This window comes from Microtus oregoni, unplaced genomic scaffold (assembly GCF_018167655.1).
Source record: "Microtus oregoni isolate MIOR12 unplaced genomic scaffold, Mior012 000079F_000, whole genome shotgun sequence".
Classification (NCBI taxonomy): Eukaryota; Metazoa; Chordata; class Mammalia; order Rodentia; family Cricetidae; genus Microtus; species Microtus oregoni.
In genome coordinates, this window is record NW_024544152.1 from 2,359,221 (window position 1) to 2,376,851 (window position 17,631).

General features: G+C 36.0%; 1 protein-coding gene across 1 annotated transcript in view; it reads right to left on the reverse strand.

Annotated features, from left to right (window-relative positions):
* LOC121441538 (glutathione S-transferase P-like) overlaps window positions 1–17,045 on the reverse strand; it is a 101,859-nt gene extending 84,814 nt beyond the window's left edge. Inside the window, exon 1 of the mRNA XM_041642768.1 lies at window positions 16,634–17,045. Coding sequence (XP_041498702.1) covers window positions 16,634–17,045 — 412 coding nt within the window. The remainder of the gene's footprint in view (window positions 1–16,633) is intronic.
* Window positions 17,046–17,631: the final 586 nt, after the last annotated feature.

Here is a 17,631-nt window from a genome sequence, read left to right on the forward strand (position 1 = left end):
TCCACTCCTCAGAGAGGGGAGGGCTTACTTAGGGAATGAATAAAAATCTATCACATCACATGAGGCAGGATCAAGGCCCTCTACCCTGTATGTAGGCTGAGAAAAGTATCCCTCCTTAGGAAATGGGCTCCAAAGAGCCGGTTCATGTAGAAGGGATGAATACTGGTTTCCCTGCTAGTGACCTCACAAACTGCTGATGCCACATAACTCTCACGCACATTTAGAGGGCCTAGTTTGGCCTTATGTCATTTGTCCATCTGTCAATCCATGGTCAGTGAACTTCCACTAGGTTGAGTCAGCTGTTTCTGTTTTATGCCCATCATGGTCTTGGCCTCTTTGCTCATAATATCATTCCTCCATCTCTATGACTGAACTCCAGGAGTTTGAGCTAGTGTTTACCTGTGGCTCTCTGCATCTGCTTCCATCAGTTCCTGAATGAAGCTTCTATGATGACAAATAATGTAGTCATCAGTCTGATTACAGTGGAAGGAAAGTTAACAAACACTCTCCACTACTGCTTATTTTCTTAGCTGGGGCCATCCTTCTGGATTTCTGGGAGTTTCCCTAGTACTATCTCCATTATGGTTCCATCTTTCAAGATACCTTTTCCCTTGCTCTTCCTCTGTGTCCTATACCGAACTCAAACTTTCTGATCCTTCACCTTCTCCCCCCGCTCACTTTTTCCCCTCCGCCCTACCCTAGTACCCTCCTCCCTCCCCACATGCTGCCAACTTACTAAGAAGAGCTTTATACTTTCTCTTCCTTGTGGGATCTATGAATTTTTCTCTTAGGGCTGTTCTTGCTTCCTGTCTTCTCTGAGGTTACGGACTGTAAACTGCCTATCCTTTGCTTCATGTCTAATAATCTACTTTTGAGTGAATAAAAATCATGTTTGTCTTTCTGTATTTGGGTTGGCTCACTCAGGATAGTTTTATTTTAGTTCCATCCATTTGCCTGCAAATTTCAAGATGTCATTTTTTTTTATCACTGAATTGTTTTCCATTGAGTAATGTACCATGTTTTCCTTATCCATTCTTTGGTTGAGGGGCATCTTGCTTGTTTTTAGTTTTTGCTACTGCAAATAATGCTGCTATGAACATTGTTGAATAAATTTCTTTGTGTTATGGGTCTGAATTCTTTGGGAATATATCCAAGAGTGGTATTTTTGGGTTTTGAGGTAGGTTGATTCTCAATTTTCTGAGAAATCGTCATTTTGATTTTCAATGTGGCTGTACAGTTTTGCACTCCCAACAGCAATGGAGCAGTATTCTACTTACTTCATATCCTCTCCAGCATAAGTTGTCATTAGTGATTTGTTCTTAGCTCATCTGCTTTGTGTACAGTTGTATCTCAGAATTGTTTTGATTTACATTTTCTTGATTGCTACAAATGTCGAATAGAACATTAACTACCCTTCAGCTATTAGTAATCCCTTTGTTGAGAATTCTATGTTTATATCTATACCCCATTTTAAAATTGCATTATTTGATATATTTATTAAGAAACTAAATTCTTGGTCTGGAGAGATGGCTCAGTGGTTAAGAGCACTGCTTGCTCTTCCAAAGGTCCTAAATTCAATTCCTGGCAACCACATGGTGGCTCACAACCATCTGTAATGAAGTCTGGTGCCCTCTTCTGGCCTGCAGACATACACACAGAATATTGTATGCATAATAAATAAATAAAATATTAAAAAAGGGGGCTTGAGAAATGGCTCAGAGTTTAAGAGCACTGGCTGCTCTTCCAGAGGTCCTGAGTTCAATTCTCAGCAACCACATGGTGGCTCACAACCATCTATAAAGAGATCTGTTGCCATCTCCTGGCAAGTATATATAATAAATAAATGAAAAAAAAAGAAACTAATTTCTTAATTTTTTATATATTTTTGGAGATCAGCCCTCTTTCTAAAATGGGGTTGGTGAAGTTTTTTTTTTTTCACATTCTGTAAGTTGCTGTTTTGTCTTGTTGACTGCGTCCTTGGCCTTACAGAAATTTCTCAGTTTCAGGAGGTCCAATTTATTAATTGTTGGTCTCAGTGTCTGTGCTACTGGGATTATATTTAGGAAGTGTTATCCTGTGCCAATACATTCAAGGCTCCTTTCCACTTTCTCTTCTTAGAGGTTCAGTGTGGCTGTATTTATACTGAGGTCTTTGATCATTTTATGCATCAGTTTTGTGTGTGGGGATAGATATGCATTTATTTGCATTCTTCCAAATGTTTACATCCAGTTATGCCAACACTATTGGTTAAAGTTACTTTCTTTTTACATTGTATAGCTTTAGTTTCTTTGTCAAATAGCAGGTGTTTGTAGTTGTGTGGATTGATATCAGGGACTGATTTGATTCCATTAGTTCACCTGTCTGTTTTTGTGCCAATACCAAGCTGTTTTCATTACTTCAGCTATGTAATAGAATTTGATGTCAGAGATGGTATTGCCTCCAGGAGTTTTTTTTTTTCTGTACAGAATTGTTTTGGCAAGCCTGTGTGTTTTGTTTTTCCATATGAAGTTTCATATTGTTCTTTCTGGGTCTAGGAATAATTGTGCTAGGTTTTTGATGGGGATTGCATTGAACTTGTAGATTGCTTGTGGTAAGATTGCCGTTTTTCCTATGTTGATCCTCTTCTATCTAAGAGCATGGGAGATCTTTCCATTTTCTAATATCTTCTTCATTTTTTTCTTTAAATACTTAAAGTTCTTGTTGTACAGGTATTTCACTTGTTTGATTAGAGTTACCCCCAAATTATTTATGTTATTTGTGGCTATTATAAAGGGTGATGTTTCTCTGATTTCTTACTCATATCATTTATCATCTGTATATAGAAGGGCTACAGATAGTTTTTGAGTTAATCTTCTATCCTGAAACATTACTGAAAGTGTTTATCAGCTGGAGGAGATCTTGAGTAGAGATTTAGGGTCTCTTGTGCATAATATCATATCATCTTTGAAAATGACAGTGCTTTCTTCCTTTCCAGTTTGTGTCCCTTTCATCTCCTTTTGTTGGCTTATTGCTTTAGCTAAAACTTTGAGTAATATATTAAGTAGCTATGGAAAGAATGGACAACTTTGTCTTGTTCCTGATTTTAGTGGAATTCCTTTGAGTTTTTCTCCACTTAATTTGGTGATAACTGTTGGATTACTGTATTCTGCCTTTATTATGTTTAAGTAAAATCCTTGTATCCATTATCTCATGAAGGAGTTTTGGATTTTGTCTAGGCTTTTTCTAAATTTGATGAGATGATTGTATATTATTTTTTCTTTCAGTTTCTTTATGTGGTGTTTTATATTGATTGATTTTTGTATGCTGAACTCTAACCTGCATATCTGGGATAAAGGGTACTTGAACATGAAGAATGAGTTTTCTCTTTTGTTCTTGGATTTGGTTTGTCAGTATTTTTTTTTTTTTGAGTATTTTTTTACATCAATGTTCATGAGGGAGATTAGTCCATAATTCTCTTTGTTAGTTGCAACTATATGTTGCTTGGGTGTCAGGGTTGTTGTCACCTTGTAAAACAAAATTGCATAGGCCCTCTGTTTCTAATGTGTGAAACAGTTTCAGGGGTATTGGTATTCACACTTCTTTTAATGTTTGGTAATATTCTGCACTGAATCCATCTAGCACTATGCCTTGTTTGGTTGGGAGACTTTTGATGACTGCTTCTATTTCCTTAAGTGTTATAGGTCTATTTAAATAATTTATCTGTTTTTGATTTAATTTTGTTATGTGGTACATATTTAGAAAATGGTCCATTTCTGTTATGTTTTCCAAAATTTTGGAGTACAGGCTTTTGTCCTATGACATAATTATTTTCTGGATTTCCTCAGTGTCTCTTGCTATGTCTCCCTTTTCATTTCTGATTTTATTAATTTCCATATTCTTTCTCTCTGCTTTTTGGTTCCTTTGAATAAAGATTTGTCTATCTTATCGGTTTTCTCAAAGAACAAACTCTTTGTCTTACTGATTCTTTGTATTGATTTCTTTGTTTGTATTTTAATGCTGTCAGTCTCAAGTTTGATTATTTCCTTGCATCTAATTTGAACATCATTGATAGCACAGTTATTTCCAGATTTCAATGAATTTTTTTTGCCGTGATACTTCCTATAAAAATGTTAGCATGATATTGAAATAATAGACACGAAGTCTCCAAAAGGAGATCAAAAAAGAAGTATTAACTACTTCTAGACTCCAGAATGAAGCTCTACAATGGCAAACGATATTTCTTTGAAAGTCACAAATTATCTTCTGCATTCACTGAAAAACGTTTTAAGAAGTTAAATTTATTTGAATTCTTTAATGAGTTTGTATGTCTTTAATTGTTCCTTGATCACTTTCTTATACATTCTTATATAGACTCAGGAATAATAGCCAAGGACCCAAATACCAATTGATATGGCGGTGAAGAAAATCTGATGACAGTAACACTGATAAAAGTGATATAATTGTATTCTCTATATCTGAATAAAATGTTCATATACATATATATGATATTTTTGTTTATTCATGTCACTTTTCATGAATGCCCAGGCTGGTTCCATAATTATCTGTCATTAATAGTGCTACAATAAACACTGATGAGTAAGTATCCTTGTCATGTGTTTTCTTAAATTCAATTTGATAAATACCTAGAAAGTTAGAGCTGCACCATATATTAGATATTCTGTTTTGATATAGAAAAACCCAGCTGCACAACACCTAACATAATGGCTCAAACAATTTACATTCTCAAGAAACAATAACCAGCAGTGTTGATTTGTTTTGTGTCATTTGTGTTTTTCTCATTTCAAGATTCCAAATTATCTTGGATTTTTGGCCTTTACTCTAACATATTTGTTGTCTCAGTATTTGTCTTTTGTAGACTTCATCGAGTTTCCTAGATGAATAGTATTTTTCACTCAAAACTCGAAAATTGATTAGCCATTAGTATTTTAAATATTTTCTGCTGCTTTATCTGTCTTATTCTTTCTGTAATTCATAACATATTATTTTGAGATACTTTAAAATGTCCTTCATTTTACTGTGGCTTTTTTTAGTTTTCTTACTTTCTTTGTTCTATTGGAGTTTTCATTTTTAAAAGGATACAAAATTGATTTTCTAATCTTATTAAATCATGTCCTGAAATTATGTGTGATTTTTAAATTTAATATTACTGTTGTTTTATTTTCAAATTCAGTTTCAATATGTTTTAATTTTTTTCTCTTGGTTTATAGTCTCTATTTGTTGTTTAATGAATGGTATTTAAGTTCATGAAGCAAAAGGAGTTACATCATTAGTCATGTATCCATTTATGAACAGTTATAGCTATTTTGACATTTGCTATATTTAAGATCCAAAGACTCCCACAAGATTTGTCAACTCCATTTTGTTATGTTTTCCTTGCCTGGCTCATAATTTTCTGTTGGAAATGAAGTTTTTTAAAATTACATTATCACATTCAGTGATTGATCCCTACACTGCTAAGTAAAGTAGTTCATGGCATATACTATTAACACTTACTGTGTGATTCACTTCATATGAAAGTAGAGAAAAATAAAGTAAATTAACAGCTGTCTAGGGATGTGCTAAAGTTTATGTGTTTTTGTTTCAAGTATTGTAAATTTTCTACAATTTGTAAATTAGACAAATAAATATGTAAACACTTAAAAACTATTCCATTACGAACTTTAAATTTCTAAAGAGTGTAATCTATGAATTAAACATTTAAAATTAATGTAGAAAAAAACTCTAATTACTCTTTTTCAAATTAGAACACAAATGATAAAAACACAGAGACAGAAATTGAGGTTCAACCTGAAGGTCAGATAAGCAAAACAGCCAGTAACTGGCTTTTACCTCTACCTCAGTCTGTAATTGTGATACTGCCTCCAGGAATCTCAGAATGAGATTGTGAGTGCTGTCTCCTCCCATCTCCGAGATGGACATAGGCTAAGATCTTTCCCAGTAAGCCACCACCTCGTGGTGCTACAAAGATTATTAGAAATAGGTTAAGCAAGATGTGAGAATTAGCCAGTAAGAGGCTAGAGCTAATGGGCCAAGCAGTGTTTAAAAGAATACAGTTTGTGTGTAGTTATTTCTGGGGCTAAGGTAGCCATGCAGGAGCTGGGTGGGACAAAAGGCAGGCCTGCCCACAGCTCTCACAACAAACTGGCACCCAAATGTGGTAACTAAATCCACTTAAAAACCTGAGATGGCTTAAAAAATGGGAGAGAGAGTTTAACAGAGCTTTTTGCTGTTTGCTAGGATGTGCCACAGAGAGATATCCTGTTTCAGCAATAGCGGCAGAAAAAAGGGATGTCATTTCAAAACACGGCTTCCTGGGGCTGTGCCACCAGTGCAAACTCTGGCTTTAAAGCATTTCAATGGTTTTTATGGGACTGGATATTTGTGTTCCCACTCGGGATCGGGGAAGAAAGTACTCTGAGACCATGCCAATGGCTCAGCGCTCCCCGCTTGCACCTGGACAGGCAACAGAATCAGGTCTACTAGGCGTGCACAAGCAGGAGAGCATGGTGGATTCCGGCCACCATATACAGAGATGTTTCCAGGATGCACAGTGCTCTTCATGGTAGATTTGACTGTAACTCAGATGAAAACTTTTTATGTGTTGCACACTCATTCTTGGGCTGGACTGCTGAGCACAGCTCTTTCCTGGAACTGCTTGTGGCTCAGGGGCATCAAATGGCTCTGAGGCAGAAGCAGCTCCACCATGCTGAACAGTTCTGATCACAGGGAGGAACTATCGTAATTACCATAATAACAGCACAGTTAAGGTTTAGACTAGGCAGGACACAGGCAGTACCGTATTACCTCTACATGGTGCAACTTAAGTTTTTAAGAAGCACTTAGCATTTTAAGATGTGCTCCTGGATAGTAAAAAAAAAAATTACAGATTCACAATAGGACAGATTCAGACATAAAAGGCCTCTAAATGGGTCACAATGTTGGAAGAGTGTACATAGGCTTGGGAGAGAGAAGAAAAAGAATATAGAGAATAAAGTTAATGTCTTTAAAAAAAGGTAAAATCTTTAAATAGACAGAGAACAGATAGTTATAGATTAGAAGAAATAAAGAAAAATAAGCCTCGTAAAAATGGAAAATTCACAGAGAGTCTGGATTATATACATTGTGTTTTCTTTAAATTTTTTGACTGTGAAGGAGTGAAATACAGAAAGACATTTCATTATATGGGCTGCGAAACTAAACCAGAATGGATAACATAAGGGTATTATGATTTCAGAATTTGGGTCTAAGGATATGATGTTTTGGAGGGGGTCTTCTTTGGTTTTCTCAGAGGATGAGATCCTGTGGATTGCTTCTATCCCAATATGGTATGATAGACCACGCCCTCCTGAAAGGTTTCTATGAACACCCTCAAAATATTACTTCACTCAACTGCTGATGGAGATGAACCTGGCACACAGGTTACACCATGAAAGATCTGATTAACAGTGCCCCCATTCAGCACGAAGAAGTTTGGAGAGAAATAACTATGCCCATATTCCCAAATATTGTTTATAAATCTTCTTTTACATTTAAAGGGGGATATGATATAGATACACATAATTTACATTGGTATGAATCTTGGTTTATTGATAGAAGTTTAAGGTCAATCTTGTTATATGTATTTGTATTTCTGAGCTTGATTAAGGTATTACGATTGTGTAGTTCATTTAAAAATGTAATGTATAATTAGGAAATATAGGCTGTTGATGGATAATCATCATTAATAGTCAAGGTTGTAGTCATGTTGATTAGATTTTCTAGATATGTAGAGATATATTTCAGTTAGACAGGCATTCTTCATATATTTCAAAGACTTCAGAATATGGCATTTTAAATGTTTTAATAACTTAGGGTTTTTTCATGACAATGAGACATGTCTGCTCCTGGCAGCACCAATCTACTTCAAGAGGAAGATGGGCATCAAAGAGGCTCCTTATGGAGTTTGATAGCCAGTTGGGCAAGAAGCTGCTCTTGCCTGGACTGTTGCATAAACTGGACACAGAGAACTCACAGAGAGAGGACTGCTGAACTTGTCTAAAGGTGAGATGGTCTTTGGGGGTTTCTGATTCATGAAAGAGTCTGTGAGACATTCTGCAGGACACAACAGATAGTAACTGAACTGTCATTGAAATTTCCTCCTCCATAGAAATGTCTTCTGGATACTGTGGGCCTGTAGGCCAAAGATGGATGTCCCAACAGAACAAAAGAACTTCGGGTTACTGTCCAGGCAGCGAGATGTCTTTGTCATTTCTAGAGCTTGAAAGTTGCTTATTTCTTGTTTACTTAGGTAATACTTCATCCTTTTGGAGTCTATGATGGAGTTGAAGAATGGATAGTTATAGTTTTCCTTAGTTCTGATAAAAGATAAAGTAGATATAAATATTGTAACTATAATTCTTGTTTGATAACTGTTTTGTTATATGTAATTTTACTATGTTAAAGTGAAAGCCTTTCTTTTTTGTTTAAACAGAAAAAGAGGAAATGATGTAGGTGGGTCTTCTTTCTGTGTGTTTCTTTCATTGGTTAATTAATAAAGAAAACTGCTTGGCCTGATAGGTCAGAACATAGATAGGCAGGGAAGACAGAACAGAATGCTGGGAAGAAGGCAATGAGGCAGATGGCATAGCTCTCCGAGATGGACATAGGCTAAGATCTTTCCCAGTAAGCCACCACCTCGTGGTGATACACAGATTATTAGAAATGGGTTAAGCAAGATGTGAGAATTAGCCAGTAAGAAGCTAGAACTAATGGGACAAGCAATGTTTAAAGGAATACAGTTTGAGTGTTGTTATTTCTGGGGCTAAGCTAGCCATGCGGGAGCTGGGCGGGACAAATAGCAGGCCTGCCTGCAGCTCGCGCTACACTCCCATCTTATATTTCTCTCTAGAGCTTGGTTTAAAGGAATGCACCACTTGCATTAAAGGCATTCATTATCTGGTGTCTATAATAAACTAATGTGGCTAATTGAATTAAAGTTGTATTTTACCATTGCCTGGATTTTAAGCCTGAACAGAGCAGGTGTTTTACTCTCCAATTATCATGTAGGCTTTATTTATTAAAATACAAATGATATATTACTATATTTCCCCTTTTGTATAAAATGAAAACTACAATAAGTACAATGACTACATACTATATATATATATATATATATATATATATATGCAACAAAATTATCAAAATGTACATCTATTTGCATGTGAAAAGTTCAGAGAAAGTACTCTACATCTATCCTATCTTGGTGAATGCAAATTTTTGTGCCCAATTTACTTTCTACTGCAACTTGCATTGCCATCCCAAACTACCTTTTGATATCTCTCAATCTTATATACTTTACATTTTTAATGAATTTCTTTTCTGAGTCTCTTAATGAGGGAGACTATAACTATATCTATCTAGTCTTCAACTCCATCAGAGACCCAAGAAGTAAATAATATTAACTGGGTAAGCATGAAATACAAGCAAGTGATTTCCAAAAAATTGACTAATGACAGTAACAACTGGCTGCCTGGAGAGTCACTCAATTTTCTCTGCAACTTTGGGACATCTCCATCTTCAGTATACAGGCTTAGCTATCTGACAGACCTTTCTCTGAAACAGCAAGAAAGAGCTGTCCTTTCTTGTCTTGACAATGGTTGGCAGTCACATTCTACTGTGACCTTCTTGTTCAATTAGCAATGAAGGCAAAGGCATTTTCTTCCTAGGTGGCTTACTTTTACCACAAAGAAAGTAAACTCCATGTGGAGTTTTTTTTTTTTTTTTTCTTTTTCCCATTATCTTCTTTGAAGTAGATTGATGCTGCCAGGAACAGACATGTCTCATTATTATAAAAATAAGAACCTAGGTTATTAAAACATCTTAAATGCCATTTTATATACATCTCTGAAGTGTTTGAAGATGACTTGTCTATCTAAAATATATCTTTGTTTGACTTTGGAAACATACTTAATATTACTACAAGTTTGATTATACTAGATGATTAACTACTAACCTGCATTTCTTTATTATCCTAAATGGTTGAAATTAATAATTTTCAAGGACTAGAAATTTGTATTCTGAAGCTAAATGAGTTATATAGGTGTATATATTGAACAAAAGTAGAAATGTATATACAGTATATTCAACAAAACTAATCTCCATACACAAAATTTATATGCAATCCTATGTAAAATATTTAAAACTAGTCGCTAATTTTTAAAAGTAGATTCAGTAATCAACCTTTTTGTCTTATCATATCTGTATCCTCCTTTTTTCTGTTCAGAGTAGATTCAGTAATATACCCTTTTAACCTATCAAATATATCATGAATAAAAAAAATAAACTAATACAGAAATTGGGGTTTAACCCAAAAAACAGAAAAGCAAGGCAGCCAAGACATTAGTGAAGTCTTACATCTACCAAGGCTGGGTAACTGCAGACTAACTAGACTAGTCCTCTCTCTCCTTGCATTATATAGTCCCTCTAGTGCTAGGATTAAAGCAAGGCTCCCTAGTACTGATATTAAAGGTGAGGCACCACCAACGAGATTTGTTTGATCTTGTATAGCCCAGGGTGGCCTTAAAATTACAGAGTTTCATGTGCCTCTGTCTTACAAATCCTTGGGTTAAAGATATGTGTAACCATTACCTGACCTCTAGTGTCTTAAGTTTTCTATGGTCTTCATGTAAGATTAATTTATAAAAATATAAATATTATACTACAACATTTTCCCATTTTTGTCTAAAATAAAAAGGAAGGCTATAACTCCTATGAGAAAAAGTGTATATATATATATATACACTTTTATATAAGTATATATATATATACTTTTCTTATAGAAATATATATATTTCTATATATATATTTCTATAAGAAAAGTATATAGTAAGTACAATATACAATAAATAAGGCAATAAATACATCAATAATATCTAGTCTATTTGTATATGTAAGAATCAAAGGACAACATTAGGAGAAACTATCAGCAAATATTGGAGGAAATGTTTTTGTTTGTTTTCTTCCATTGAATAATATGCATTTTGCATCTAAGAAAACATGTGTTAGAAAACTAGCATCAGATAATGTAAGTAACAGATACTTAAGTGATAATATATTGCATGGAATATATACAGTACACTATTACTGAATTCAGCAAGAACAAAAATCACTCATGAAGGAGACAATTAAATTCAAAGGTAATTGTACTGTAATATTTTGGTGACCAATTTTGAAAAATAATAGCAAAAAGTCAGATAGAGAGAAGACTAAAATCACAGTTAAAAAATTGACTGAAAATATTTTTGTTGATTTACCAACAAAGTACTTATTTAACAATTTTTAATTATCTACCCTAAGGGTTAAAAGAAAATGCTGACAAAGTTTTAAAGAAATCCTAGAGAATAGTGTATTATTCTACCTGGGGTTGCCACTTTAAACAGATTAAAAAGTAAACATATATGGAGCTTCAGGATACTTTGGTTCACAAGCAAACAAATGATTTTATGCATTATTGCAACATAAAAGGACCCAAGGCAATTATTCAAATAGATATAGTAACAATACAACTTTGAGGAAATTTTTAAAAATTATCCCATTAAATAAAATATTCATTTATGTTCAAACCTCAAACTTCACTGAAAATGAAAACATTTCTAGTTTTATTTTTGCTATAGCATTAATAACAATATCCATTTATATTATATCTGGCAGTCTGCCTTTTTCCTTTGTTTCTTTGTTAATGCTATACACATTATTTTTTTTTCTTTACTCACAGAATTCATCAAGTTTAATTTTCAGAACAGGTTGTAAATTCTCTAAGATTCATGATTTAGCCTTGATTTGTTGGTTAGGTTTCTATAGTTAAGCATGAGTTCCCTCTTGAGTAGATCTTAAATTCAATTAGAGAGCTACTGTTGGTTACCACCAAGCTATTTGTGGCACTACTATACCCTTAGGGGCATTGAATCATATTTGTAGTTGTAGTTTATAGGCAGCAAAATTGAGTAGGATAGTTCATTGTTTCTCATTCAGAATCTTTCATGGTGGCTTTTTATTCCATAAAATATAGTCCTTAGAGATGGGATATTCAACTCAGTTTCAGTTCACTGAACTCTTAGCCCTAATTCTGAGAAAGAAAACACAGCTGCAGTAAGATATTGGATAGTAGAAAAACTACAGAATTAAATTAGCCGATATACTTTAATGATGTACTGACTTCAAAATGGAATCCAAGACATGTGTTATGGTGGGGGAGGATTTTTGCTTTTGTTTCCAAAGGAGAAGAAAAACTATGGATACAATCAAAATTCAAAAAGATTCGATTTGAACAAGAGACACCTTTTAATTAGAAGAGATTATAGTTCATTAAACACCTTGGTCTTTTAATCTGAACTCAATGTAAAACTAATAAATTCTTTTCATCTAGAGCCAAGTCTATTGCCAACCCTAAAATGGCTCCCTTAATGTAGATATGTTCCCTGCTCCTATATCCGCCCTTCCTCCATCTCTACCCTCCCACTCACGCAAGCTCTCTCCAGTCTTTCCTTTATCTTTTCTCTCTCCCCCTCTCCCCTCTCCCAACCCCATCCATACCCCAAAGAAAAACATATATAGGTCCTCCTGGAAATAGGAAGCAAACAAGATTGCCGGGCAAAAGTTGGGAACATGGGATAGGTGTGGGGTGGCATTTATGATATCTACATTAAAGCACCCATTTTAGGGTTGGCAAGAGACTTGGCTCTAAAGGGGATCCCAGGTGTCCACGGGGATGTCCCAAGCTAGGTACTTGGGCAGGAGAGCAGAGGGTGCCTGAACTGGCCTTGCCCCACTATCACACTGATGGTTATTTCAAATATCACCATAGAATCTTTGTCCAGCGATGGATGGAGATAGAGACAGAGACCCTCATCATAACAAAAAATTGAGCTCCCAAGGTCCAGTTGAAGAGCAGAAGGAGGGAAAAGATGAGCAAGGAAGTCTGGACCGCGAGGGGTTGGTCCACCCACTGAGACAGTGTGCCTCTTCTAATGGTAGCTCATCAAATCCAGCTGGACTGGGACTGAATGAGCATGCAATCAAACCGGACTCTGTAAATGTGGCTGACTGAGAAGCCATTGATAAAGGCACTGGGACTTGTTTCTACTGCATGTACTGGCTTTTTAGGATCCTAGTCTATTTGGATGCACAGCTTCCTAGGCCTGGATGTAGGAAGGAGAGCCTTGGACTTCCCACAGAGAAGGGTTTCCTACCCTCTCTTAAGGAGGCAGGGGGAGGGAGGAGAGGAAGTAGGGGAGTAGGAGGGCAATGGGAGGAGGGGAGGAAGTGTAAAGTTTTAAATGGAAAAAAAGTAAATTAAAAAAAGAAATAAATAACATATTCTTAAGGAAAAAAAGAGTTTGGTAATGTTCCTTGTGTTTCTATTGCATGGAACAATTTTAGAAGTATTGGCATTATTTCTTTGAAAATCTTGTAGAATTCTTCACTGAGACATTCTGATCCTGTGCTTTAATTGGGGGGATGGAGACTTTTGGTGACAGTTTCTATTTCTTTAGCAGTTACAGGTCTGTTTAATTTGCATATATGGTCTTAATTTTGATAAGTGATATTTGTCTCAAAAATTGCCCATTTCCTTTGTTTTTAAATTTTGTGGAGTACACATTTTCGAAATATGACCTGATGATTCACTGGATGTCCTCTTTGTCTTTTATTTTGTCCCTCTTTTCATTACTGACTTTGTTAATGTAGATATTCTCTCTCTACCTTTTGGTTAGCTTGGATAAAGTTTTGTCTATTTTGTTGATTTTCTCAAATAACCAACTCTTTGTCTCATTGATTCTTTGTATTGTTTTTTTTTCTATTTTGTTGATTTCAGCTCTCAAGTTGATGATTTCCTGCCATCTAGCCTTCCTGGGTAAGTTTGCATCTTTTTGTTCTGAGTACTTAGGTGTTCTGTGTTTAATTTTTCAAGCTTCTTTATGTAGGCATTTAGTGTTATGAACTTTCCTCTTAACACTGCTTTCATTGTGTCCCATAAATTTTGGTATATTGTGTGGTCATTTTCATTATATTTTAGGAAGTCTATAATTTCTGATTTTATTTCTTCCTTGACCCCTTGATGATTCAGGTGAGCATTGCTTGATTTCTATGTGTTTGTTGTCTTTATGAAATTAACAGTGTTTTTTTGGGTTTTTTTTTTTTTTTTGGTTTTTCGAGACAGGGTTTCTCTGTGGTTTTGGAGCCTGTCCTGCAACTATCTCTTGTAGACCAGGCTGGTCTCAACCTCACAGAGATCTTCCTGCCTCTGCCTCCTGAGTGCTGGGATTAAAGTTGTGCGCCACCACCGCCTGGCATTAACGTTGCTCTTAAATTCTAATTTTAAGCCTTGGTGCTCCAATAAGATACATGGCATTATTACAATAGTTTTTATCTGTTGAGGTTTATTTTGTTATTAAGTTTGTGGTCAATTTTTGAGAAGGTTCTATCAGGTGCTGAGAAGAAGGTATATTCTTTTATGTTTAGATGGAATGTTCTATAGATGTCTGCTAAGTACATTTGTGTCATAACATCTGTTAGTTCCCTCATTTCTCTGTTAAGTTTCTGTCTGACAGACCTGTCCAGTGGTGAGAGTAGTGTGTTGAAGTATTCCATTATTAGTTTGTATGGTTTTATGTGTGATTTAAGCTTTAGTATTATTTCTTTTATATATGAGTGTGCACTTGTATTTGGGACATAGATGTTCAGTATTGAGATTTCCAATTGATGCATTTTTCCTGTGACTAATATGAAATGTCCTTCTTTTTCTATTTTGATTGATTTTAGGTCGAAATCTATAGTGTTAGATATTACAATAGCTACACCAGCTTGTTTCTCAGGTTCATTTGATTGAAAAAATTTTTCCCATCCCTTTACTCTGAGGCGATGTCTGTCTTTGAGTTTGAGGTATGTTTCTTGTTATAGCAGAAGGGTGAATTCTGTTTTCGTATCTAATCTCTTAGCCAGTGTCTTTTTATAGGTGAGTTGAGTCCATTTATATTAAGGCATATTAATAACCAGTGATTGCTAGTTCCTGTTATTTCAGTTTACAGCGTTGGTGATATTATTGTGTGTATTTTTCCCTTCCTTAGGATTTGCTGCTGTGTCTGTCTTTTGTGGATGTAGGTAATTTGGGGGGGTTGGAGTTTTTCTTCTACTACTTTGTGTATGGTCGTGTTTGAGGCTAGGTATTGGTTAAACCTGGTTCTGTCATGGAATATGTTGTTTTGAGCTTTTTGATGACTGAAAGTTTTGCTAGGTATAGCAATCTGAGCTAGCATCTGTCCTCTTTTAATGTCCGCATAAATCTTAACCAGGACCTTCTGGCTTTCATTGTTTCCATTGAGGAGTCATGTGTAATTCTGATAAGTGGGCCTTTTTATGTTATGTGGACATTTTTCTTTGAAATTCTTAATAGTCTTTCTTTATTTTGTATGTTTAGTGTTTTAATTATTATGTGGCAAAGGGATTTATTTTATATTCAGTCTATTTGTTGTTCTGTAAGCTTCCTGTATTTTCATATGTGTACCTTTTTTAAGTTTGGGAAAGTTTTTCTATACAATTTTGTTGAACATATATTCTGTGCTTTTGAATTGAACTTCTTCTTTTTCTATCCCTATAATTCTTAGGTTTTGTATTTTCATGGTGTTCCATATTTCTTAAATATTTTGTGCTAAGCTTTTGTTGATTTAATGTATTCTTGACCAATGACTTTATTTCCTTTATTGTATATTTAGCTCTTGAGATTCATTCTTCCATCACTTATATTCTGCTGTTTATGCTTGCATTTGTGGTTCCTGATTGTTTTCTCTTATTTTCTATTTCCAGAATTCCTTCAATTTTTTTAATTGTCCCTTTTTTGGTTTTTATTCTTGATTTATTTCTTTCACCCGTTTGTGTTTTTCTGGTTTTCTTTAAGGGATCAATTGAATTCTTTCATTTTTTTTGTTTGTCTTTTCCTCTATTTCTTTGAGGGAATTTTTATTTTGTCTTCAAGGGCCTCAATCACTCTCCTGAAGTTATGTTTTAGGTAATTTTCTTCTGTTTCACCTGTATTGGGATATTCAATACAGATGGGGTGTTACTGTTGTACTAGTTTTGTTAGTGTCATGTTACTCTTTGTGGTTTTGAGTCTGTTCTTACCTTGTCTACCCATCTTTTCCTTTGATTGGTGTAGTTGGGGCTTTGTCTCTGGTGATCAATGTCCCAGGTGCTAGTAAATTCAAGGCTCATATATTTGTTCCTCATGGTACAGTCAGGGCCACAGTTCCAGTCACCCAAAAGGTCACTTGGTGTTCCTGGAGGTTGCTCAGAACTCCTGGTTGTCACTCTGCAATCCAAGAGGTCATTTGGACCCCTTCCCATGGAGGTTGCTTGCTTGGGGCTGCTTTTCCTGAGGTTACTGGCTTAGGACTGCACCAGTGGAAGTTGCTGTCTTGAGCCTGCTCTAGTAGACGTTGCTGGCTGGCTTGGGACTATTCTGGTGGAGGTTGCTGGCTGGCTCAAGCCTGCTCTAGTGCAGGTTCCTGGCCCAGGCCTGTTTTCATGGAGGTTCCTGCCTGAGGCCTGGTCCCGCAGAGGTCTCTGTCTCAGACCTGCTCCCTCTGTTTTTGCTCTCATGTACCTGCTCCTATGGAAGTCTCTGCCTCAGGCCTGTTCTGGCAGAGGTCACTGGATGACTCAGAACTTCTCCAATGGAGGTTGATGACTTTGGCCTGTTCCTGAGGATGTCCCTGATTCAGACCTGCTCCCACAAAGGCTTGGACCAAGTCCTGAAGAGGTCTCTGGTTCAGGCCTGCTCCCTTGGTGGCCATATACTCATACCTGATTCTGCTTAGTTTTCTTGCAGGGACCTGCTTTGGCAGAGGTTGCTGTCTTAGACCTGCTCTTTCAGAGGTCCCTGACTCACACCCAGTCTCACAGCAGTCTCTGGCTTGGCCCTGGCCCCTCAGTGGTTGCTCCCTTTTATCTGCTTCTGTGGGAGTTGTTGCTTTGGGACTGCTCCTGTGGAGGTTGCTGGCTTGACCTGTTCCCATGAGTATCCCTGGCTCTGGTCTGTTTTTGCAGAGATACCTGACTTTGGTCCAATCCCTCAGAGGTCTCTGGCTTGGACCTGCTCCCTTGGTGGTCACTCCCTTGTACTTGCTCTTGTGGATGTTACTTCCTTGGTCCTGTTGCAGTGGAGGTTGCTGGATTAGGCTTTCTCTGTTGGAGGTCACTGACAAAGGCCTCCTTCCCTTTTAATACCACAATTTACATCAGAATTTTAATAATTAGTTCTAGTTTCTTGGTTTTAACGTGTACTTTGAAATATTTTCAGAAGTTGTAGTAATTAAGTTCTATTGTCATCTTAATGATATCTAGAATGACCTGGTAGTCAAGTGATACGGAATCTCTTTCTGTATGCTATGACTATATTTCTCTCTCACTGGTTGACAAATAAAGCTGTTTCATCTAGTGGGCAGGCAGAATAGAGCCAGGCAGTAAATCCAAATAAATACGTGGACCAAAAGAAGGCAGAGTCAGAGAGATGCCAGGTAGCCACCAAAGAGTAATATTCCAGGATGTTACTAGTAAGCCACAGCCATGTGCTAAAACACAAATTAGAAGAGATGGGTTAAT